Here is a 24,766-nt window from a genome sequence, read left to right as displayed (position 1 = left end):
AATGCTGGTATACAGTGCCATTGTCTGACTGGGAATTCAAAGAATATATTGGGGTTATGTGCACCCACAATTTTTAATACTGGTATATAGTGCCATTGTCTGACTGGGAATTCAAAGAATATATGGGGGTTACGTGCACCCACAATTTTTAATACTGCTATACAGTTCCATTGTCTCACTGGGAATTCAAAGAATATATGGGGGTTATGTGCACCCACAATTTTTAATACTGGTATACAGTGCCATTGTCTCACTGGGAATTTAAAGAATATATGGGGGTTATGTGCACCCACAATTTTTAATACTGGTATACAGTGCCATTGTCTGACTGGGAATTCAAAGAATATATGGGGGTTACGTGCACCCACAATTTTTAATACTGCTATACAGTTCCATTGTCTCACTGGGAATTCAAAGAATATATGGGGGTTATGTGCAACCACAATTTTTAATACTGGTATACAGTGCCATTGTCTGACTGGGAATTCAAAGAATATATGGGGGTTATGTGCACCCACAATTTTTAATACTGGTATACAGTGCCATTGTCTGACTGGGAATTCAAAGAATATATTGGGGTTATGTGCACCCACAATTTTTACTACTGGTATATAGTGCCATTGTCTGACTGGGAATTCAAAGAATATATGGGGGTTATGTGCACCCACAATTTTTAATACTGGTATACAGTGCCATTGTCTGACTGGGAATTCAAAGAATATATGGGGGTTATGTGCACCCACAATTTTTAATACTGGTATACAGTGCCATTGTCTGACTGGGAATTCAAAGAATATATTGGGGTTATGTGCACCCACAATTTTTACTACTGGTATACAGTGCCATTGTCTGACTGGGAATTCAAAGAATATATGGGGGTTATGTGCACCCACAATTTTTAATACTGGTATATAGTGCCATTGTCTGACTGGGAATTCAAAGAATATATGGGGGTTACGTGCACCCACAATTTTTGCTACTGCTATACAGTTCCATTGTCTCACTGGGAATTCAAAGAATATATGGGGGTTATGTGCACCCACAATTTTTAATACTGGTATACAGTGCCATTGTCTCACTGGGAATTCCACAAATAATTTGGGGATTCATTCACCCTACATCTCAGGCTCTTGCCATATTCACCCAGGTTGTCAGTGCTGCACCAGCTCGTTCCCAGACAGCTCGGCCCGAAAAACACGTTACCTATATAGAGGATTTGGACAATGAAGACAACATGTTTTAAATCTAATGTCTGCACCTTCTCCAGAATTAAAATAAAGGCAGCGTTTAACTTTCAAATAGCACTGCACAAAGGAAGAGCTTATCAGCTTGTCTCATGACATGCTACTGAAAAGTTTCATTTGTGTATCTTAATGTAAATATAGTTGTATAAGCTTTTTGGGTTTTAGGCACTGCCAAGTTATTTATTACCACCCGCTCCCTTATAATGATGATGACGCCAAAGTCACTGTGGGTGTTCAGAGCTCACAGCTTTGGGTGACATTTGTCTTGCTCTCTGTCGGTACCAGCTGTCTTTTTGGATACCGTAAAGTTATGTTGACTTTATTAACAGCTATAGAAGCTTTAGCCAGGTTGTGACGGTGTGTAACCCTAACAACACTAAGTGGGATACACATTAATAGTCAGTCTATGTACGCTAAACGTATCACTGAAGTAATTTTTTTTCCCTCTCCCCTAATATAAGAAAGGAACAGACATTAGACCTAGACCGGGGTTCGAGGCTTGAAAAAATCCAGTATTATTTGTTCTTCATGATGTGAAATATGTGTTGAAAAGCAACCCAAGATGAAGTCAGCCATGTGTGCCAGTGTGTTACTTGGCATGCCTTTGCTGGCCCCAACTGTAAGGGTCACTCTCCATTTCCTCCATTTTCCACTCCCCTTCACACCATTTGTGGTGAAGCAATGGGATGCACTGAAGTGCACCCTCTAGCCTCGTGTGGGATAGGGACATCAGATGCCACTCCAACCCCCTCGTCTTCCTCCGCCAGCCAACGGTGCGAAGATGAGAGGAGTGTGCTCTGAATGTTTTCTGCCTAGCAGAGGCTAGTTCTCACTTACGAAAATGGCCCCACTTTGACCTGTATATCAGGCACAATGGTGTAGGTTTCAAAGAAACATGGCACCAACAAGTTGGAAAACGTGGGCCATGCGTGGACCGTGTTTGAGTCTGGCAAGCTCCAGATCTGCTACCAGGTTCCAGCCATTATCACAGGCGCAAAAATGCCAGGCCCCAGGTGTAGCAGGGAAAAAAAAATGCCATCTCAGCCAGGATGGCATCCCTGACCTCGGAGGCACTGTGCTGTCTGTCCCCCAAGCTGATCAGTTTCAGCACGGCCTGCTGACATCTCCCCATGCCAGTGTTACAGTGTTTTCCGCTAGTAGCTGGGGTGGAGGTTGCAGCTTCGTAGGGTTTCAGACTACTCCTGCCATGAATTTTGGCCTGGGAGAGGAGATAGGCCACCCCAGTTTGCACCCGGGGAACAGACTCCACCACATTCACCCTGCCTGTCATTAAAGATAAGCACTGCAGCATCCCTGACCACAGGCGCTTGTCCATGTGTCGGTGGTCAAGTGGACCTTGCAGCAAAGCGCAGAGCTCTGGGCCCGACTGATGTTATGGGACACATGCAGGCGCAAGGCAGAGACAGCACACCAAGAGAAGTAGTAACGGCTAGGCCCAGCATAGGGAGGTGCCCCAGCTGCCATCTGCTGACGGAAGGCCTGGGTCTCCAGAAGCATAAACAAACACCAACATCTCCAGGGCCAGCAGTTTATCGATGAGGCTGTTACAGGCTTGGGCATGGGGGTGGGTTGTATTGTACTTCTGCCTGCAATGAAAAGCTTGGGAAATGTGGAGTGGCTGGGAAGAGGCGCATGATGGTGCAGGCCAAAAGGGCGCATGAGGGTGAACTCCCCAATGTGTCAGAGATAGGTGTGTAGGTGTCCTTGCATCATATACTTGCACCATATTTGGCTTTGGAAGTTAATTTTGTGCCAAAAAGTGGTTAAGACAGCGATCCCTCAGCTACTCCCGTTACACTGTCTATTGAAGTTACCATCTGTGGAAGTGGACCACCATTTCTAAGATCCCAAAGGAAGCAGGCAAGAGATGTGCAGTTCAGAAAAAAAGATGAGAAAATAAGTTTAGGCTGTAGAGCACAGAGGGATCGGAGAGGACAGAGCTGGTGTCGGCCAGGTATTCCCACAACATGCGCCTATACTTGTCCCTCCTGGTGACACTAGGCCCCTGAGTGGCAGTAATTTGTCCAGGGGGGCCATTAACATGTTCCAGACCTAGGAATAAGTCTTCCAACAGGGTAGAGTTTTGCATGCCTTTGCTTCTACCCACTGTTTTTGCTGCTTAGCTTCCCTCCACATCTACTCTGCTTTCACCCCTAAACATCACCCCAGTTTATGCCTTTGCTTCTACCCAGGTTTTTTGTTGATTTAGCTTCCCTCTACATCTACACTGCTTTAGCCCCTAGACATCACCCCTGTCCATTTGGGGTCGGTGGCCTCGTCATCCACCAACTCCTCTTCCAATTGCGCACTGCCCCCTTACTGCAAACCGCACATGACCACAGCTTGCCTTGATGGCAACTGTGTCTCATGATCCCCACTTAGGTCCAGACAAGTCGGTGGTGGGTCCAAAACCCCAAAATTGGAAGGAAATGGCAGATGCTGCAGTATTTCTAACACCTGTTCCTGGTACTCGGGCCTGGTCTGTGTTGTACCCTGCACCCTGCTTAACGCATCTGCCATATCCGAAGTTGTGCTGAGCGCATGCTAATGTTTCGTGTCCAGTGCAATGGATGGGATGGGATTTCACATAAGTCTGCCACCCATGGCCACTCATGGTTGAGCAACTGAGGGAGTTGACTTTGACGAACCCGAGGGTTTTGGAGTTGGAACTACATCAAAGGTCTGTGCTGCTCACACACTCTGCTCAACACATGAAATGTTTAGTGCCAGCAGTGTGGAGACGCACAAGCCGTTGTTCCAGCAGGTACAGGCGTTGTAGGAGTGCATAGAGGCTAGCAGCGGCAACTATACACTTTAAAAACTATCCGCACAAGCGCCACACTTTCACCAGTAGCTCAGGAACATTGGGGTACCTTTTTCAAAAGATTAGCAGCAATGAGTTAAAAACGTGGCCCAGGCATGGAATATGTTGCAGGCTGCCAAGCTACAGAGCCAATCCCAGGTTACGGCCATTATCACACATGACAACATGCCTGGGCCCAGGTGCAGTGGCAAAAACCACATTGCCGTCTCATCGAGGATGGCATGACTCACTTTGTAGGCAGTGTGCTGTCTGGCCCCCAAGCTGATGAGCTTCAGCACGGCCCGCTGACGTCTCCCCACACCAGTGTTGCAGCGTTTCCAGCTCGTAGCTGGGGTCAATTTAACAGCGGAGGAGAGTGGTGTTTCAGCCCTCCTCCCAGGAATGTTGTGTGGGGAGACAAGTCAGGCCACCACATTTTGCGACCCGGTCCACGCCTCAACTACATTCAACCACTGTGCCCAAATTGAAAGGTAGCGTCCCTGTCCGCATGCACTTGTCCATTCGTAACTGGTCACATGGAACTTTAGGGCTAAGCGCTGAATTTAGGGACCGCCTCATGTTTGGGGGAAAGTGCTGGTGTGGACGGCACAGTGCGGTGGCGCAGTAGACACTCTGCCCAAAAAGGGCAGAGTGTCCCCCAGCCGGGATTCCAACATCTCCTGGGCCAGATTTCTTGAGATGAGGCCGTTGAAGCCTTGGGCATGTGGGTGGGTTGCGCTGTACTTTAGCATGAAATGAAAGGCTTGGGAGATGGGGAGTTGCTGGGAAGAGGCGCATGATGGCGCGGGCAAAAGGAGAAATGGCAGGAAAAGGTGAGGATAAGGGTGAACTCCCCAAAGTGTCAGAGGCAGATGTGGAGGTGTCCTGGCTCCTGGTCTGGACTGCAGCGCCAGCCCTGTCAACAGTGGAAGAGGCAGTGGCCGCCAGGCCAAACGACGATTATCCTGCGCTTGCTCTCACCCACTGAGCCCAGGGCTTGCCTTCCAAATGATGGCACCCGCAAGAGGTGGTGAGATTCCTCTCCGCAGATCTCCAAACCATCTTGGACTTGCAAATTGCACTAAATTTGTCATGTAACTGACATGTATATGATGAGTCTATCCATTGTCTGTTCATTTTGGTGAAAGTCAGCCTGTCAGCTGACAGACAGCTGTGCTTGTCAGTGATGATGTCACCGGCTGCTTGTACCCCCAGTTTTTGCTGCTTAGCTTGCCTCCACATCCACACTGCTTTTGCCCCTACACATCACCCCTATCCATGCCTGTGCCTCTAGCCATAAGTCTGCCACCCATGGAAACTCATGGTGCAGAAAGTGAGGGAGCTGACTCTGAGGAACCCTTGGGTTTTGTAGCTGGTACTCCATCAAAGGTCTCTGCTGCTCACACACCCTGCTGAACATACGGTATCTAGGGTTAGAGCGTGTGGTGACCTCGCACAACAGTAGGTGCTTCAGGCAGATGTAGGCCTTGCTGGAGTGTATTGCGGCTAGCTCCAGGTACTGTAGACTTGGGAAAGTGGGTGTCCAAGTGCCGCACTTTCACCCTTAGCTCAGCTAATTTGGGGTATGTTTTTAAAAATCATTGCACCACTACATTGAACATGTGGGCCAGGCATGGAACGTGTTGGAGGCTGGCAAGCTCCAGAGCCCTCCAACAAGCTAAAAAACCTGGCCCCAGGGGCAGCGGGGATAAACAAATTGCCATCTCATCCAGGATGGCATCCCTGACCTCAGAGGCAGTGTGCTGTCCGTCTCCCAAGCTGATGAGCTTCAGCCCAGCCTGCTGACGTCTCCCCACACCAGTGTTGCAGCGTTTTCAGCTCGTAGCTGGGGTAAATCTAACAGCGGAGGAGGAGGAGGGTGGTGTTTCAGCCCTCCTCCCAGGAATGTTTTGTGGGGAAACAAGTCAGGAAAATTCTTGAAACGGGAGAGTTTTGCATCTTTGCCCTTGCTGCCTATGGACATCCCTTTGCCTCTAGCCACCATTTTCCCTGCTTTGCTTGCCTCCACATCCACACTGCTTTTGCCCATAGACATCACCCCAGTCCATGCCTTAGCTTGTACCCCCAGTTTTTCCTGCTTAGCTTGCCTCCACATCCACACTGCTTTTGCCCCTAGACATCACCCCAGTCCATGCCTTAGCTTGTACCCCCAGTTTTTCCTGCTTAGCTTGCCTCCACATCCACACTGCTTTTGCCCCTAGACATCACCCCAGTCCATGCCTTAGCTTGTACCCCCAGTTTTTCCTGCTTAGCTTGCCTCCACATCCACACTGCTTTTGCCCCTAGACATCATCCCTATCCATGCCTCTTCCCCTAGCCATAACTCTGCCACCCCTGGAAACTCATGGTGCAGAAACTTTGGTTGCTGACTTTGAGGAACCCTTGGGTTTTGTAGATGGAACTCCATCAAAGGTCTATGCAGCTCACACACCCTGCTCAAGATATGGTATTGTAGGGTTTCAGCGTGTGTGAATGACGGACAACAGCCTGTGTTTGGACAGATGTAGGCCTTGCTAGAGTGTTTTTAGGCTAGCAGCGACTCCTGTGCACTTGCAAAAGTGGGCGCACAAGCGCCGCATTTTCAACAGTAGCTTCGGTACATTTGGGTATGTTTTTAAAAAACTTTGCACCACTAGGTTAGACGTGGGCCAAACATGGAACGTGTTGGAGGCTGGCAAGCTCCAGAGCCGCTACCAGGTTCCAGCCATTATCACAGGCGTAAAAATGCCAGGCCCCAGGTGTAGCAGGGAAAAAAAAATGCCATCTCAGCCAGGATGGCATCCCTGACCTCGGAGGCACTGTGCTGTCTGTCCCCCAAGCTGATGAGCTTCAGCACCGCCTGCTGACGTCTCCCCACACCAGTGTTTTAGCGTTTGCCGCTAGTAGCTGTGGTGGAGGTTGCAGCGTCGTAGGGTTTCAGTCTACTCCTGCCATGAATTTTGGCCTGGGAGAGGAGATAGGCCACCCCAGTTTGCACCCGGGGAACAGACTCCACCACATTCACCCTGCCTGTCATTAAAGATAAGCACTGCAGCATCCCTGACCACAGGCGCTTGTCCAAGTGTCGGTGGTCAAGTGGACCTTGCAGCAAAGCGCGGAACTAAGGGCCCACCTGATGTTGAGTGACACGTGCTGGTGCAAGGCGGGGACGCCACACCGGGAGAAGTTGAGACGGCTAGGGACGGCATAGTGAGGTGCCACAGTTGCCATCAGGTCCGGGAAGGCGGGAGTTTCAACAAGCCGGAACGCCAACCTCTCCTGGGCCAGCAGTTTAGCGATGTTGGCGTTCTAGGCTTGCGTGGGTGGGTGGTTAGCGGTGTATTTCTGCCGGCGCTCCAATGTCTGAGAGATGGTGGGTTGTTGTAAAGAAGCGCCTGATGGTGCCTTTGATGGTGCAGGAGAAGGAGATAAGACAGAAACAGGGGAGGATGAGGGAGAAGTCAACAAAGTGGCGGAGGCAGATGAAGTGATGTCCTGGCTCGTCCTCTGGAGTGCATCGCCAGCACTGTGAGCAGAGGCAGTGGCATGAACGGCGGGCGACGTTTGTCCTGCCGTTGCTGCCTGCCACTGATTCCATTGCTTGGATTCCAAATGACGGTGCATTGAAGTGGTGGACAGGTTGCTCTTCTCAGGGCCCCTACTCGATTTCGAGAGGCAAATTGTGTAGACGACACTATATCTGTCCTCGGCGCATTCCTTGAAAAAACTCTACACCTTCAAGAAACGTGCCCTCGATGGGGGAGTTTTTCTGGGCTGGGTACAAAAGGGAACATCTTCGGACATTCCGGGTCTGGCCTGGCTTCGGCAAAGCAGCTGACCTCTGCCTCTGGACATGTCTCTGCCTCTAGCTACCCTTTTTGGTGCTGCACCTGCCTCAACATCCACACTACTTTCCCAGCTTGACATCTGCCTTGTCCAGGTGGGGTCGGTGTCCTCGTCGTCCACCACCTCCTCTTCCAACTCCTGTCTCGCCTCCTCCTCCTGCACAATGCGCATGTCAACTGGCTGCCCTGACAGCAACTGCGTCTCATCGTCGTCGATGAGGGTGGGTTGCTGGTCATCCGCCACCAAATCGACCGGAGATGGAATGGAGGAGACTCTAGTGTTTGAGCATCTGGACACAGATACTCGTCTGTTAGGTCCGTGGAATCGCGAAATGGAGGGGCAGGTTGCGGTACAGTCAAAGGAAGGGAGAACAGCTCTGGGGAGCAGGGACAGTTGGGGTTATTGTTCTGGGAAGATTGGGAATTTTGGGTGGAAGGAGGACAAGACTGTTGGGTAAGAGGAGGTAGAGGCTGACTGGCTGGTGGACAATGTGCTTTAAGCGTTATCCGACAGCCATTGCAAGACCTGTTCCTGGTTCTCGGGCCTACTAATCTTTGTACCATTCAGCCTAGTTAATGTGGAACTTTTGTGCAAAGCGCAGAACTTAGGGCCCGCCTGATGTTAAGGGACACACGCTGGTACAAGGCTCAACTCACCCTAAGTGCCAAAAACACTGCTGGTGCAAGGCTCTACTCATGCCAAGGGCCTCAATCTCTGCTGGTAGCTCAGCTTAAGGTCCTGTAACTTTGTTTGGAAGGGCTCATGTTAAGTGCTAGAAAAGTGAATTTTGGAAGGTCTTACCACATCACACACACACACACACACACACACACACACACACACACACACTCAAAATGACAGTTAAGGGTGAGGGCTTTTGGAATTCCCATTGCCTATTCCATTTGTGGTTGTCATGGGGAACGTGATTTAAAGGGGTGGTTGTTACTGTTTGTTGAGCTTAAATTGGGGTTTGTGTCCATCCATTTGGGGAGTAAAGAAGGTTTCCAGGTATTTTCCCACTTTGATAGAGGTTTTTTTGAATGTGGAAAGTGTGTAGTTGTTAGGCAGTGATGTTGGGGTAATAGAGGGTCTTTGGTGTGTTAGATGCCCCCAGACATGCTTCCCCTGCTGTCCCAGTGTCATTCCAGAGGTGTTGGCATCATTTCCTGGGGTGTCATAGTGGACTTGGTGACCCTCCAGACACGGATTTGGGTTTCCCCCTTAACGAGTATCTGTTCCCCATAGACTATAATGGGGTTCGAAACCCGTTCGAACACACGAACATTGAGCGGCTGTTCGAATCGAATTTCGAACCTCGAACATTTTAGTGTTCGCTCATCTCTAGTAATAAACTCTAAAGAAACTTTGTATTTTAAGAAATAAAAAAGAACAGCCTATACCACAGACAAAGCTCCACCCTAACAACCGAAAAATAAAACATTGACTACGTGCAAAGGAAAAGGGAACCCGCAACAATGCTTTGTTTTAATGCAACTTTATACTAATATAAAAATTAGACCAAGTAAAAAAAAAATTTAATAGAACCAAAAAGAAAAAAGGATTTAAAGGGGTTTTCCATCCCTAAATCATATCTATCCATAGATTAGGTCAACAGTATGATCAGTGGCGTCTGACACCCGGACCTTGCACAGATCAGCTGTTGCAGGTGTCGGAAGCTGTTAGGGTGCATGCACACTACGGAACGCCGGGCGTGTATGAGAGCCGTACACGCCGGCGTTACAGCAGGGCTGCCGAACACTTCCCATTCACTTCAATGGGAGCGCTCGTAAACGCCGCTGTTACGAGGGCTCCCATTGAAGTGAATGGGAAGTGTTCGGCAGTCTGCTGTAATGCCGGCGTGTACGGCTCTCATACACGCCCGGCGTTACTCAGTGTGCATGCACCCTTAGTGAAAAGGTAGCATTGTTTCAATTCAAGCGAAGGGTTCACACAGGGTTTTTTGGAATGGATTTTGACACGGAGGCTGCCAAACAAATGGGGCATCGGCATCCAATTGTGGCATTCCGCTCCAGATTATGCCCAAATGAATAGGCCTAGTCGGGTGGGAGTGTTGCGCTGCAGAAGCTGCAGCGAGTTCCACCGCGGAATCCGCGTCAAGATAGGAGAGCTCGCTTCTTTTTCCGCAAGCAACAAAAAACTGCTAGCAGAAAAAAGAAGTGAACGTCCCCCATTGAAGTCAATGGAAGGCGTTTTTTAGAGCCGGATTGTGAGGCGGATTCTGCGTCAAAATCCGGACCAAAAAACCCTGTGTGAATTTACCCTTATAGGAGCTGCCCTGCAATTTCCCAGAATCACCACTACACAGAGGGTGGAGCTGCTGCGCCGGTCCCATTACTTGAGTAGGAGCGGTGAATATGGTGCCTGTGGATAGGTCATCACTATGCAAAACCTATATGGTTTCAGAAAACCCCTTTAGGCTAAGGCCCCACGTTGCGAAAATGCTGCTTTTTTTTGTTGCCGATTTTGTTGTGGTTTTTTTGAGCCAAAGCCAAGAATGTCTACAAAAGGATTGGGGAATCTATAGGACGATCTTATACTACCTTTTGCTCAATTCACTCCTGGCTTTGGCTCAAAAAACCGCAGCAAAATCTGCAACAAAAAAATTCTCATTTCCACGACATGGGGCCTTAGCCTTAAGGATAACTTTCATAAAAGTTTTTTAATTCCGCTTTTTTTTTCTTTCTTGTGTTGCTTTGTGCCTTATCTGGCATTTTTTTTCGATCACACAGCATTTTCTGAGTTTTTTTTTCTGGCATTTTTTTCCTAAAATTAAATCAATCACAAGACACCTGAAAAATTCTAACAAGCAAAACATAATATGTAAAAAAATAAATAAAAAAAATAGATAAAAATAAATAAATCGTACAGAAAATGAACAGTTTGCAGTAGATTTTACTACCTTCTCCTGCATTTAGTCCGCTGATGCCTGTAAAAAAAAAAAATTCTCATATTGAAAGAGGAAGTGACCTCCGGGTCCACTTAGAAAGTGAGTGTCTTCCTTTTCCTGTTCTCCTGCGTGTACGCTTAGCTGGCCAGATAATGGACAAGGAAAAAGGTCAGAGTAAACAATGGTCGACAAAAAAGAAATCTTTTCACGTGTCAGAATGTCATTGCGGTTTCCGCCTCTTCCACGGGGAACTAACAGGTAACTTGTTGCCGCTCGAATCTCAGGGGCTTCATTTTTACAATAACCTTTGGCCGCGACAATAAAACTGCAGCTAGATTTCCGATAAGAATCTCTTCATTTTTGGTAATGTGTTCTAAGCGTATTTTGCGGTAGTAAAAACAGTATGAGGCTTGTAAACAGCTGAGTATAATATGCCATACATCTGACCCAATGACTCTTCATTCATCCTATGATTATTTATATACTATTTAAAGGTACAGTATACTGTATATACCTTCACATTAACACCTCAATAGGCTGCACCCTTAAAATGTCTGCCTTCTCTCACCCCTGGCAATCATCTGTTACCCTAGGGCGATGCCATGTCTACAGATGTTTCCACCCATACCTTAGCTTGGTTACACCTTTCAGGATCAGGTCAATTTTCATTGTTTCCTCCCACCCTTTCTGGAAGCCATCTTTTTTTTCCCCCATTCACAGAGCTTACTTTTTGTGGGACAAATCGTACTTCATACTGGCACATGTTAACATTCTGTCTAATGGACCGGAGATTTAGGAAAAAAAACATTCGGAATGGGGTGGAATGGGATATAAACTGCAGTTATGCCATTTTCTTATAGGGATTCTACCATTAAACTACCTTTTTTTCTAATGAACACGTTGGAATAGCCTTAAGAAAGGCTATTCATCTCCTACCTTTAGACGTGGTCTACGCCGCGCCGTTCCGTAGAAATACCGGTTTTAACCGGTATGCAAATGAGCTCTCTGCAGCAATGAGGGCGGGCCCCAGCGCTGAAACGCCGATGAGCACGTCCCCATTGCTGCCCAGAGCTCTTTCCTGCGCCGCCTCCTTCTTCTGTAGCAACTCCGCCTCTTCTGGCTTCTCTTGCTCTTGTAGTTCGATACAGGAGCATAGAGAGGCCACCCCAAAATGGCCGCCGGCCAGCTCCTGTATTGAACTGCAAGAGCGGCTACCCCAAAATGGCCGCCGGCTGGCTCCTCTATTGAACTGCAAGAGTGGCTACCCAAAAATGGCCGCCGGCCGGTGGCCATTTTTGGGTAGCCGCTCTTGCAGTTCAATACAGGAGCCGGCCGGCAGCCATTTTGGGGTGGCCTCTCTATGCTCCTGTATAGAACTACAAGAGCAAGAGAAGCCAGAAGAGGCGGAGTTGCTGCAGAAGAAGGAGGCGGCGCAGGAAAGAGCTCTCGAGCAGCAATGGGGATGCGCTCATCGGCCTTTCAGCGCTGGGGCCCGTCCTCATTGCTGCGGAGAGCTCATTTGCATACCGGTTTAAACCGGTATTTCTACGAAACGGCGCGGCGGAGACCACATCTAAAGGTAGGAGACGAATAGCCTTTCTTAAGGCTATTCCGACGTGTTCATGAGAAAAAAAGGTAGTTTAATGGTAGAATCCCTCTAAGGGTTTTGATTTGGCGGAGCTCAATAACTGTTAAAAATGAAACATTACCTATATTCTATACCTATGGTACGTTCACGGTGATACCAAATGTATAAAGTTTTTTTGTGTTTTTATACTGTAAAAAAAATTGAAAAATTTCGATTTTTTTCCCCTACCATTTACAGTTTGGGTATACCTAATATTTCTATATTAATTTTTTCAGGGGTTTTGTATATAAAATTTAATATTTTGGGGTTTGCTTTTTTAAAATAATTTTAAAGGTGGCCATTTTTGGATATGTCTAACCAAATGGAAGGCCACATCTGTTGGCACAGATTAGTGTGTAGATCGTGTATTGCTTTTTGGATAAGCTCGCCCCTCGAAAGGTGCCCCTAAGTGAAGCCGTCAGAACTGTCCGATTGCAATAGGACAGTCCAACTGTCTTATATGTAGGCGTGTGTCTAATGACGTATGTGTTTGGAAGAGGAAGGACGTATAGCTGTCAGCCCAATTGAGCATTTGGCCAATTGCAGAACGTGTATGGCCACCATATGACGATACAATGTAACGACAATACCTCTGAGCATTCTACTTTGTTTTCTTCTCAGCTACGTCTGATGGTTTCTGGACAACAGATTCTGTCACTGGCGTCAACTATCAGATTAACTCCGAGTCAGCCCTCACTTGGTACCAAGCCAGAAGAAGCTGCCAGCAACAAGACGCAGAACTGCTGAGTATAACCGAACTACACGAACAATCATTCATTGCAGGTAAGAACCAAGATATAGCCGAATTGGAAGGGACATGTCGGAGATCTACATGGAAGGAGACATGCTTGGTGTAGAACAGTTTCCAACTAGTCTCATATCTACAGGCAGAAGACGTAGTGACTTTGAAGACCTGTTGAGTTACACATCTGCTAGGGGTTATTGAGGTCAATGTAACATATTGTATGTCGTAAGAGTCTGAGCGGTCTATGGGCCCATTGAGGCCTTCCATAATGGGAACTCTTCAAGTTGATATCTGCATATATGATTGATAATGTACAAGGATCTTGTTCTATTTCCTAGATCTAGATTGAATATAACTAAATCGATTTTGTCATTATTTTTTCTTTCTAGGTTTGTCAAATATTCTCACCTCGGTCCTATGGATTGGGCTCAACAGCCTGGACTTTAATGCTGGCTGGAGATGGGATGATGGAGGTCCTTTCCGGTATCTGAACTGGGTGCCAGGTAAATATTGAGGTTGATCTTGGATGGTGATTGATGAAAAACCACTTACGTTGTCTTTATTCTGGAATTACAATGTCAGTCAGTCAACGTATTACAATGTAGGCTGTCATCATCAGATTCATGGAGATGGAAATTTTTGAAAACCCAAGTGGTCGACCCATCATGTTCTGAAGTTCTTCTAATGCAAACGTGTTATTTGTTCTAGGAAATCCATCGACAGAACCTGGGATAAACTGTGCAGCCCTAAATCCTGGGAAGAGTAGCAAATGGGAAAGCAAGGAGTGCGCCCAAAAACTGGGGTACATCTGTAAAAAAGGCAACAGCTCTTCTTCTTATATTCCACCTTCAGGTAGGGAGAACATTTTGCAAACAAAGGTCTTTGGAGGCCTTTATAGAACTTTGTTATTAAAGGAATTGTGTGAGGCTGGAAAAAAGGTCTGATTCTTTTCTAGAAACAGCGCCACCATTGTCAGTGTACATGTTGGGTATTACAGCTCATCTGCATTTATTGAAGTGAAGGTAAGCTGCAATACCAAACATAGCCCTGGATTAAGAGAGGCGCTGTTTTTGTTAAATACCTGGAATATGTTAGGATTTTCAACTATGTTTCTGTGACGTTTCTTCTCTTTTGTGTCGAGTTTTGCAAATGTCTCTAGTAAAAAAAACTTTTAGATAGGAGTGCCCTAATAGGGTAACATCTTCTGAGAGATAATCTGCCAAATCCAAGAGCCAGCATCCAAGGCAAATGAGGGAGATTCTGTAAAGGATGTCCCTCATAGAAATTGAATGCATAAGTGCCAAACTTATAATACTTTGTAGTGGACTGGTGTTTTGGGTGACATAGTCCCATCTCATGTTCTGTCATGTCGGGTCATCATCACAGCCCATATTTAAAGAGGACCTTTCATCACTTCGAACAAGTCCAGCTCTTTAAATCAATTAACAGGTGTCGCTCCACTGATTCTGCCACAGTTGGAATTTTTTCTCTAGTTCCCACCATTCCCGAGCAATCAATGTTGTTAGCTTTGGTGTCAGATATGCTATTTATACTGTCAAGTGGGCGGTGTCAGGCAGGAGCAGACAAGGGGTGTGATTCTGAGCTCTGACACTGGCTGCTTCTGATTGGAGCTCTGCATCACATCCCCTGCCTGACTCCACCCACCTGACATTACATTAAACAGCACATCAGGTATGAAAACTAACTGCATTTGCTGCTCAGGAACGGTGGGGGCTAGAGAGAAAATTCCAACTCTGCTGGAATCAGTGGAACGGCGACTATTAACACATACTAAGAACTAAATATTTTGTTTTATATCTTCTTACAGGGAATAGTGATCCCATCACTTGCCCGGCCTCCTGGGTACCCTATAATGGATACTGTTATACCTTGCTCAAAGAAACTAAGATGTGGAAGGACGCCCTGTTATCTTGCAGGAAAGAAGAAGGGGATCTTGCAAGTTTGCATAATATTGAAGAATCAAGCTTTATTACATCACAATTTGAGTTTGGTAAGTGACTATAATAATAATACATATAGCATCGATTTAGTAGAGAATGGCCAAATATCACTATTTGTTGATCGGTCATCTTCCCATATAGCTTGTCATTCCATGATCAGGAGGGGGGGGGGCACGAACTGTAAGACTACCATCCATCATCGGAATGAGGGAACAGCGGCACTCATTGGGGTAGAATTGAATACTTAGAAGTTTGGTTAGTAAGGTGCTTTGATGCACCAATGAGATTTGGGAGGGTTGAGGAGTTAGAGTCGTTGTGTCAGGGTTTGGGCCAGTTTCGGGTGTAGCCGAAGTCAGAAAAAAGTTACTAACCCCGACTCCATCATACTATGCAATGAGCAATATTTTATAATTATTTTGCCACCATACTGGGAATGTGTTTCAGATCATGTCGCCTGTCCAGACCCTTATTTGCAAGGAGTTTCACTCTAAAATGACAAAAATTCAATAGTGGCTGCTTTTTTTAGGAAATCTGTCAGGACGATTTGGGACATTACACCACCCACAGGCCCTTATGGACTGGGGGGGTTTAGTGTTCCAAATGGCCCTTATATAAGGTCGTCCGTTTCCTTTAAGACTATGGCTACATTGTCATACATGGTTACATAGTAGCTGAGGTTGGATGAAGACTCCAGTCCATCAAGTCCAAACTATAACCCTACAGTGTTGAACTATAGAAAGGCAAAAAACCATAAGGTTGAAGCCAATTGCCCCATGTTAGGAGAAAAAATTCCTTCCCAACACCAAATCTGGCAATCAGTATAAAACTCTGGATCAACGTGTCCTTAGCAAAAGGACAACACAAAACCAAGGTGTTTTTTTTTTTTTTTTATAAGTTTTTGAGATTGTCCTTATGGTTAGCACATGGTGGGTAGTTCTTGTAACACTGACATTTGACATCACAAGATTTCCAGCCCCTTTCTCTTTGGCCTGTGATGTAGAAGTTCCCATATAGAAGACCCAAGATCACATACTGCTACTTGCCGAGGCGAACTTTCAATATTCTTTGGTTGTGCTCTAGGTGATGCGGAGTATGTTTGGCTTGGGTTGAATGACTTGAAGACTCAGTTATTGTTTGAGTGGAGTGATGGATCCCCGGTGACCTATACAACATGGCAGAGAGGAGAACCATCTCACCTAACCAACAAACAGGAGGATTGTGTGGCCTTATCTGCTAAGGTATGTAATTGAATCTGTATGTAATGTAGACATGCAGTTACTTAAGAAACCATATGGCCCCAAAGTACCTACTGTAAAAACCAAGCTTAGACTTGTCAATCTTCATCAAGTCAAGAATAGTCTTTAGAGCTCTGTATACTTGAAAAAGCTCCAAAAATCCTTTGCTTTAACACAATCATAAATTACATGATAAAATCACATGCGGACATCTAGGGGGAGCTCACTATATCGGATTTACTCATGTGTTCATCCTCACCTTTCCACTTGGTTGGACATGTCCTGATATGTGTGGTAGGAGATGACTGGGTGTTTTTGTCTCGTCAATGAGTTGTCCTTTTGATACAGGATGGACAATGGGCAGACAAGATGTGCGAGAAGAAGTTTCCATACCTATGCAAAAGAAAACCACTTTCGGTAGATCATGAACAAGCTGCTAGTGTGGACCAGGGGTGTGATAAGGTAAGGTACAAAAACGCTAATTTTAATCTAAACTTGCAACATTACATAGTAAAACATTACAATTCACCCGCATACATGGAGCACCTTGGTCTATGGGCACCTTAAGTATGTAGGTGTCCTCAGTGTGACCCTTGCCTTGAGAGATCTTCCAGGAACAAGAGGTTGCTTGGTCTGTATGGTGGACGTTTCATTGTTCGGCACGTTCTGCTCCATGTGATGGTTATATCTGCTGTTAAAAGTTCTGTCTGCTTTGGAGATCCACTTTCAGTGTTATTTTAGGAAATAATGACCTTAAAGTGCAGTTCCTGAGAGTTTTGGTTCCTTTGTTCTATAAACTGGTGGTTGTCCAAGCTCGTGGACTCTACAGACAGCACTTCCGACATACGACTATGATAACAATCTTATGCGGCTGGATTTCCTCTTTTCCATTTCGCTTCATAGCTCTGTCCAGTATACTGTCATACAGCGATATACAGTATATATATAGAGAGAGAGATGAACTGTCATTGTATTGTATCTCGACAGGGTTGGAAAAGACATGGATTTTACTGCTATCTCATCAGTACATCGGCGGGTTCATTTTCAGATGCGAACAACACGTGTATAAGTAAAGGAGCCTACCTGATGACCGTGGAGGACAGGTATGGATGGTGATACAGTTATATACAGCTTGCTAATATACTTTGGGAATCAATACTTAATGGGTTTGTCCAAATCATTTTTTTTTTATTACTTAAAGGGGCCATAAACAAAAGACTAGTGAAAAAAAATTCTACTCACCTCTCCATGGGCCTCCATTTACAATGGCATCAGATCTGGTCTTCTGCATTCTGATTTCCTGGCTGGTGTCACCAGTGGTGTCCTGTTTGTGCTGGGTGACCACTGCAGCCAGTCATAGACCTCAGCAGTGACCTCTTCACAAATGGCGCAGTGGCACTGAGGTTTGTGATTGGCTGCAGTCACCTGGCAGAAACAGCCCATGGACCTGCAAGCAGAAGACTGGAAACTGAAGACTGAGGAGACTTAAGTAAAGGGTTTTTATGTTTATGGCCCTTTCAGTAGCCCGATTAAACTTCTTTAGGCCATATTCGCAGCACTAAAGTGCTGCGGGAAGAACTGCTGCGGGAAGGCATTGCTGTTATTTCCGCAGCGCTTTTAAGAGAAAGTTCACAGTTTTCCTCTGCAGACTTTCTCTTAACATTATATCTACGGGAAAGCCGCCGACGTTTCCGTAGATATAATTGACATGCTGCGATTTACAAAGCCGCAACGGTCTTGCAAATCACAGTGTGTCCGTGCTGCCATCTTTTCCGCAAAGTGGGGATGGGATTCGCATGAATCCCATCCAATTTGCCTGCACTGTACAACGCCTCGATTTTTCCTGCAGCGTCTCCGCTGCGGGCAAATCGCGGCGTTTACGTCCCGTGGGGCCCCGACCTTAATGGGTTTTCAAGATATCTGCTTCTTCATTAAAGGGTTGTTCGAGGCTTGCTATTGATGGCCTATCTTTAAAGGAGTTTTCCAGGATAACCAATTTTTTGTAAGGAGGTGATCCAGTGTCTTCCACCATGGTCCAGTCCAGCTGCTTCGGGGTCTTGTTTTGGTAGAAGTCCCTGCCGCATGTTGACCACCGAGGTCAATCAGCAGCCTAAGTAAAGGAACTGGGACAGCATTCATACACGTCACCTGTTCCACGAGACCTAGGAACAGTAGGATCATGGTGGGAGACACCGGAGCACCGTGGACAGGTGAGTATGGCTTGTTTTGTTTTATTCCGCTTCCTCAGCCTCCTTGCAAAAAATCTGTTAGCCTGGACAACCCCTTTAACCCGTCCATGGCGCATTAGATTTTGGACAGCTGCGATGTGACCATCCAATCCATTCTGGGGTTGTTCATACGAACCATCAACTTAACAAGAAAACTGCCCGATCAGGGAGGTATTCCAGTTGCTAAAAATACAAAGGGCAGTGAGTTTTTATGACTAAGCCGTAAGTGTCCGATCATGCCAAACCCTGATATTTTTGACCGACCTCCCGCCAAAAATATCCAACAGAGCCAAACTATTTGTTTGCAGAGTTAAATCTGCCTTTGACCATCATGTCATTTCCATGGCGGATCACTGTCCATTCCAGCTACCGAACATCTAACGTGTATGATCAAACATGCATGTGTATAAAGGAGTCAGGTGTATGTCCGACAGCTGTAGCACTGTGTGTATGGGAACTGATTCGTTCACACAGTCATATTTAGTACTCACTATATCTGTGAATGGCGTATAATAAGACCTGACCCCGCAGACTCGGCCATATTCCGCAGTCATCAGCGAATACATTGTTACAACAATCGGCCATCACTCATCTCATGTAATGCTGAGGCTGCATCTGTCTTGTCCAAACTTCCTGAAGACACTTATCCTCAAGAAAGACAGCGTGATAAGGAAGGGAAAGAGGTTATCTGCTTAAAGGAAGCTCGGAGGCAAAAAGATCTCAATGAGAACTGGAGGGAACTGCAAAGATAAGAATGTCTGCAATGCCCGGGGTTTGGGAATAGGATCCTGTATGGATTTTATTTCTCAAAATAGAATTTTAGTAAAAAAAGATCAAAAATTGTTCTTATAACAGGAGCAAAACCTGTGAGATAATGCTGTAGACTTCAGTAGGGGGCGCCACTGATGGACTATACACAGGATTTGCATGGACCATATGTGTGGTGTAGCACAAGTATTACAGGACTTCATTATTTTTTTCGGCAATTAGCCAGAATCTCATTCACTTTACTGTAAAACGCCAAAATTCTGCAACTAGGAGCCTTAGTCTTAATAAGGGAAGAGAAAACCTAAAGAAAAACGCAGTGAAAAATGCTGCTGAAAAAAACGCGATGTGTTTCCATTGCGTTTTTTTGCGCAGAGTTTTTAGCTGCGTTCTGCAACATGGGGCCTTAACCTTTAGGGTAAGTTCACACTGGAAGCGTAAAGGCAGATTTTGGCACCGAGAGTGATGTGGGGAGCCGCATCACTCTCGGGTCAAAGCTCGCCGGCCATGACAGTCACGGCTTCCCCCTCCGGAGTAGGCTCAAATGAATGGGCCAACTCCGGGGATTGCTGTCGGGAGGCGGACGACGCGACTCAACGCACTGCAGAATCCGCCTGAAGAAAGGGCATGTCGATTCTTTTTCCGTGAGCGGCAACGTGCCACTCACTGAAAAAAGTAGCCTAGTGGTCTCCATAGACCACCATTGTGAGGGGACGGATTATGACGTGGATTACGTGCCGTAATCCGCCCCCTCTGTGCCCATGTGAACTAGCCCTTAGGGTTGTTTCTCTTCTTTGCAAAATGTTGACCTACTTTGTCCTAAAGACAGGTCATCGATTGATGATAAGCATGTGTCCGACCCCCAGCTGGTCAAAATGGCAGCCAGTCTCCGTGAGTGTCGCTTTCGCTTTGTAGGTGGTATGACATCATGTTCACCACTCATATGGCCTGTTCATAGCTCAGTCCCATTCAAGCAAATAGGACTGTGCTGAAAAGTAACATAAAAGTTCTGGCTGTGCCTGGTTTTCTGTGCATTCACAGGAATGTTAGTCTGTTGACACAGCTGATCGGTGGAGGTCCCAGGTGTGGATCCTGAAGGATTTTTCATCGATGACCTTTCCAAAGGATTAGAGACTGGTTCATAATTAGTGGGTTTTGATACAGGTTTTATAAACAGTTCTGAGTTTTCCGAAAAATCTTTGATTTGGTTGAACCCAATATTTTTTGGAAGTCACAACCCATGAGACTCTTATATTTTAAGATCTCTTCAATCCCCAGAGTATACAAAGTGAAGGCCCAAGGAAGGTGCAATAAAATAAAATAAAACTTTGGTGCTCACCATCACTCACCTCTCCTGAGCTCCAATGTGTGCTCCTCTGTGTTTTTGGACTTCTTCTGGCCTCCTTCTGCCTCTTTAGGGGCCCTGGGGACTGCTGAGGCCTGTGATTGGGCTTCAGTAGTCACATAAGGTGCACCGATGTCATGACAATTGTGTCAAGCTGTCATATTGTCGGTGTGCCCCAGAGAATTGAGAAATACTGGACAGCGAACCTTGCACATATTCGCAAGATGAGCCTCACAAGGTTTGCCCATCTCTACTGAAGATAGATCGTTGTTTAATAAGCCTAAAAAAACATCTAAATGTAAATTTACAAGGCCCCCTAGGCTGCCCCCTTCTACCATAGAATAGGAGGGATATATGGATGTAACCATGTTCCTGGAATAAACCTCGAAATAAAGATGTGACATGCTATAATGTTGACTTCTTGCTGCAGGTTTGAACAGGCCTATCTAACAAGTCTGATTGGGTTCAGACCTGAGAAATATTTCTGGACAGGGCTCTCAGACACCGAGGATAAGGGCACGTTTAAATGGACCAACAAAGAATATGTATTGTATACGCACTGGAACTCCGATATGCCAGGTAAGTCACTGCTTGTCTCATGCTTACTGAGTATAGGTTGTGCTGTGTGCCCTGTTGAGATATTATATCTCCCACTGTAGATCCTCCTCCCCTCTCACAGCAGATGAAAGCAAGAATATGCAGCTGCATCCCCTCCACCCTTCTCCTTTAATCTGATTATTATTTGGAGTGATATAAATGTACAAATAGCCTGAAAAGGAGAATATACAGGCTGCTGGAAAGTACAACATATATGCTGTTTTCACCTCTATAGGAAGTATTTCATGTTCTTCATTACCTTTTTTTTCCTGGCTGGACTGACTGGCCCCATGTGTGTCATGAGATTGACAGCATGGTTCATCATTAAAGATGGGCAAACCTCTCAGGATTTGTTTTGGGTTTTTGGCTAGGGAGGCAAGTTCGACATGAACCACAGCTTAAATTGGCTTAGAACATAGTGTATAACACTGTCAGGGCTCCTAGGAACCTATCTATAAAACATAGTGTAGTACACTGTCAGGGCTCCTAGGAACCTCTCTATAAAACATAGTGTATAACACTGTCAGGGCTCCTAGGAACCTATCTATAAAACATAGTGTAGAACACTGTCAGGGCTCCTAGGAACCTATCTATAAAACATAGTGTATAATACTGTCAGGACTCCTAGGAACCTATCTATAAAACATAGTGTATAATACTGTCAGGACTCCTAGGAACCTATCTATAAAACATACTGTAGTGTAGAACACTGTCAGGGCTCCTAGGAACCTATCTATAAAACATAGTGTATAACACTGTCAGGACTCCTAGGAACCTATCTATAAAACATAGTGTATAATACTGTCAGGACTCCTAGGAACCTATCTATAAAACATACTGTAGTGTAGAACACTGTCAGGGCTCCTAGGAACCTATCTATAAAACATAGTGTATAACACTGTCAGGGCTCCTAGGAACCTATCTATAAAACATAGTGTATAACACTGTCAGGACTCCTAGGAACCTATCTATAAAACATAGTGTAGTACACTGTCAGGGCTCCTAGGAACCTATCTATAAAACATAGTGTATAACACTGTCAGGGCTCCTAGAAACCTATCTATAAAACATAGTGTATAACACTGTCAGGGCTCCTAGGAACCTATCCATAAAACATAGTGTATAACACTGTCAGGGCTCCTAGGAACCTATCTATAAAACATAGTGTATAACACTGTCAGGACTCCTAGGAACCTATCTATAAAACATAGTGTAGTACACTGTCAGGGCTCCTAGGAACCTATCTATAAAACATAGTGTATAACACTGTCAGGGCTCCTAGAAACCTATCTATAATACATAGTGTATAACACTGTCAGGACTCATAGGAGCCTATCTATAAAACATAGTGTATGACACTGTCAGAGCTCCTAGGTACTCCTATGTAAACTTTTTCCCAATTTTTTTTATTGAATCCTACAGGCAGGAAACAAGGCTGTGTTGTTATGAGAACTGGGAAGAAAGCTGGATTGTGGGATGTTATGAACTGTGATGAAAGTGCTAAGTATGTGTGTAAGAAGTGGGCACAAGGAGTGACACCTCCGCCCATCCCAACAACAACAGCAGTACCAACATGTCCAAGTGGCTGGAATGATATGAACAGTGCATGTTACAAGGTAAGGAGGTCTACAGCTTTTATTTTTAATTCTCTATCACTATGTATTTTTTTTTAAAAAAAAGTTCTAAATCTTGCAATTTTCACTCTGGTGTCTAAGCCTAATAACTGAATAGCCTGAAACTTCACCTTTTCTATGCCAGTCTTCATGTTCTCTGCACAGGCGTACAAGGCATAATGAATGTGCCCCAATATACTAATGTCAACCAAAGCAAAGTTTACAGGCAGTATGTAAATTCTGTATATTCGGACATCTCATTTATTTCCTGGCTACAATTGTACAAAATTTTACATTTGTTTTTTCCTACAGCATTACATGGTAGATAATACTGAAAAAAGATCATGGTTTGAGGCCAAGAACTTTTGCAGAACGATCGGTGGTGACTTACTGAGTATCAGAAGCAAAGATGAACAGCAGGATTTGTGGTCAACGCTGATGTAAGTAATACCGCGCCTATGGATAATATAAATATACCGTATATGCTATGTATCTACAGTACTGTGAAATGTACTCACAAGAAAAAGTAAGTGAACCCTTTAGGATTATCTGGATTTCTGCATGTGATCTGATTGGTATCTAAGTCACAGTTACATTACTATCACATCTGTGTCTCACACTGAAAATAAATAAAAATAAAAACCGTCCCTCTAATGATGGACACAAAAGGATCTTGAGGGACCCATTGACTATAGTGAGGATCGGCAGGTGTCCTTTTTTTCCCCTTTAAAATCAACGGATGAAAAAGTCAGGTTTAGCTTAGATCAGAGATGGTGAACCTTTTAGAGACCGAGTGCCCAAACTGCAACCCAAAACCCACTAATGTATCACAAAGTGCCAACACGGCAAGTTAACCTTAATACTCTGCGGATCCACAATTGGGGACAATTACACACGGTCTGTAATAATATCACTTGTCAGCTATAAAACAGATACTGTGTGATAAAAATAGTGAAGGGCCCACACACAGTACAATTTGCTCCACAGTGGGCCCCACACAGTACAATTTGCTCCACAGTGGGCCCCACACAGTACAATTTGCTCCACAGTGGGCCCCACACAGTACAATTTGCTTCACAGTGGGCCCCACACAGTACAGTTTGCTCCACAGTGGGCCCCACATAGTACAATTTGCTCCACAGTGGGCCCCACACAGTACAATCTGCCGCAAAGTGCTCCCTACACAGTACAATCTGCCTCAAAGTGCTCCCCACACAGTATAATCTGTTCCATAGATGGGTGCTCACAGAGAGGGCTCTTAGTGCCACCTCTGGCACGGGTGCCATAGGTTCGCCTTCACGGGCTTAGATTTACATGGCCGTGGTAGAAAACGGGCATGAAAAATTGAAATTTTTCACGTCTAGTTTGTACTTAAAAGGTGCGGGTTTTTAAGGATCTCTCACACATTTCATTGTTTGAGGGATATAACCTAATGCAGCCATGTCACCGCCGTTAAAAAAATGTCAATCATGGTGCCAATTTTCATCCAGGTTTTTAATGTAATTTCCAAAAACCTCGGGTTCATTCATACCCCTAAATTTTTATAGTTTGCCACCCATGAATCACTGCTATCCTCTACAGTCTCTTCAGACCTTACTGTCTATTAAAGGGATTCTACCATTAAAAACTTTTTTTTGTCGTTGACACGTCGGAATAACCTTAAGAAAGGCTATTCTTCTCCTACTTTTAGATGTCTTCTTCGCCTCGGTTAAAATTCCGTTTTCTGTCAGTATGCAAATGAGTTATCTCGCTGCACTGGGGACAGGCCTCAGCGCTCAAACAGCACTGGGGGCATCCCCAGTGCTGCAAGAGAACTCTCCAGCGCCAC

General features: G+C 45.5%; 1 protein-coding gene across 1 annotated transcript in view; it reads left to right on the top strand.

Annotated features, from left to right (window-relative positions):
• LOC142200937 (macrophage mannose receptor 1-like) overlaps positions 1 to 24,766 on the top strand; it is a 61,591-nt gene that overhangs the window by 13,306 nt on the left and 23,519 nt on the right. The window contains exons 4-13 of the mRNA XM_075271684.1: positions 13,071 to 13,232; positions 13,584 to 13,697; positions 13,903 to 14,046; positions 15,023 to 15,205; positions 16,236 to 16,393; positions 16,739 to 16,852; positions 17,378 to 17,493; positions 21,159 to 21,307; positions 22,748 to 22,941; positions 23,251 to 23,378. Coding sequence (XP_075127785.1) covers positions 13,071 to 13,232; positions 13,584 to 13,697; positions 13,903 to 14,046; positions 15,023 to 15,205; positions 16,236 to 16,393; positions 16,739 to 16,852; positions 17,378 to 17,493; positions 21,159 to 21,307; positions 22,748 to 22,941; positions 23,251 to 23,378 — 1,462 coding nt within the window. The remainder of the gene's footprint in view (positions 1 to 13,070; positions 13,233 to 13,583; positions 13,698 to 13,902; positions 14,047 to 15,022; positions 15,206 to 16,235; positions 16,394 to 16,738; positions 16,853 to 17,377; positions 17,494 to 21,158; positions 21,308 to 22,747; positions 22,942 to 23,250; positions 23,379 to 24,766) is intronic.

This window comes from Leptodactylus fuscus, chromosome 4 (assembly GCF_031893055.1).
Source record: "Leptodactylus fuscus isolate aLepFus1 chromosome 4, aLepFus1.hap2, whole genome shotgun sequence".
In the NCBI taxonomy this organism is placed as follows: Eukaryota; Metazoa; Chordata; class Amphibia; order Anura; family Leptodactylidae; genus Leptodactylus; species Leptodactylus fuscus.
The sequence above is the reverse complement of the archived record's forward strand: the minus strand, read 5'-3'. Positions and strand labels throughout refer to the sequence as shown.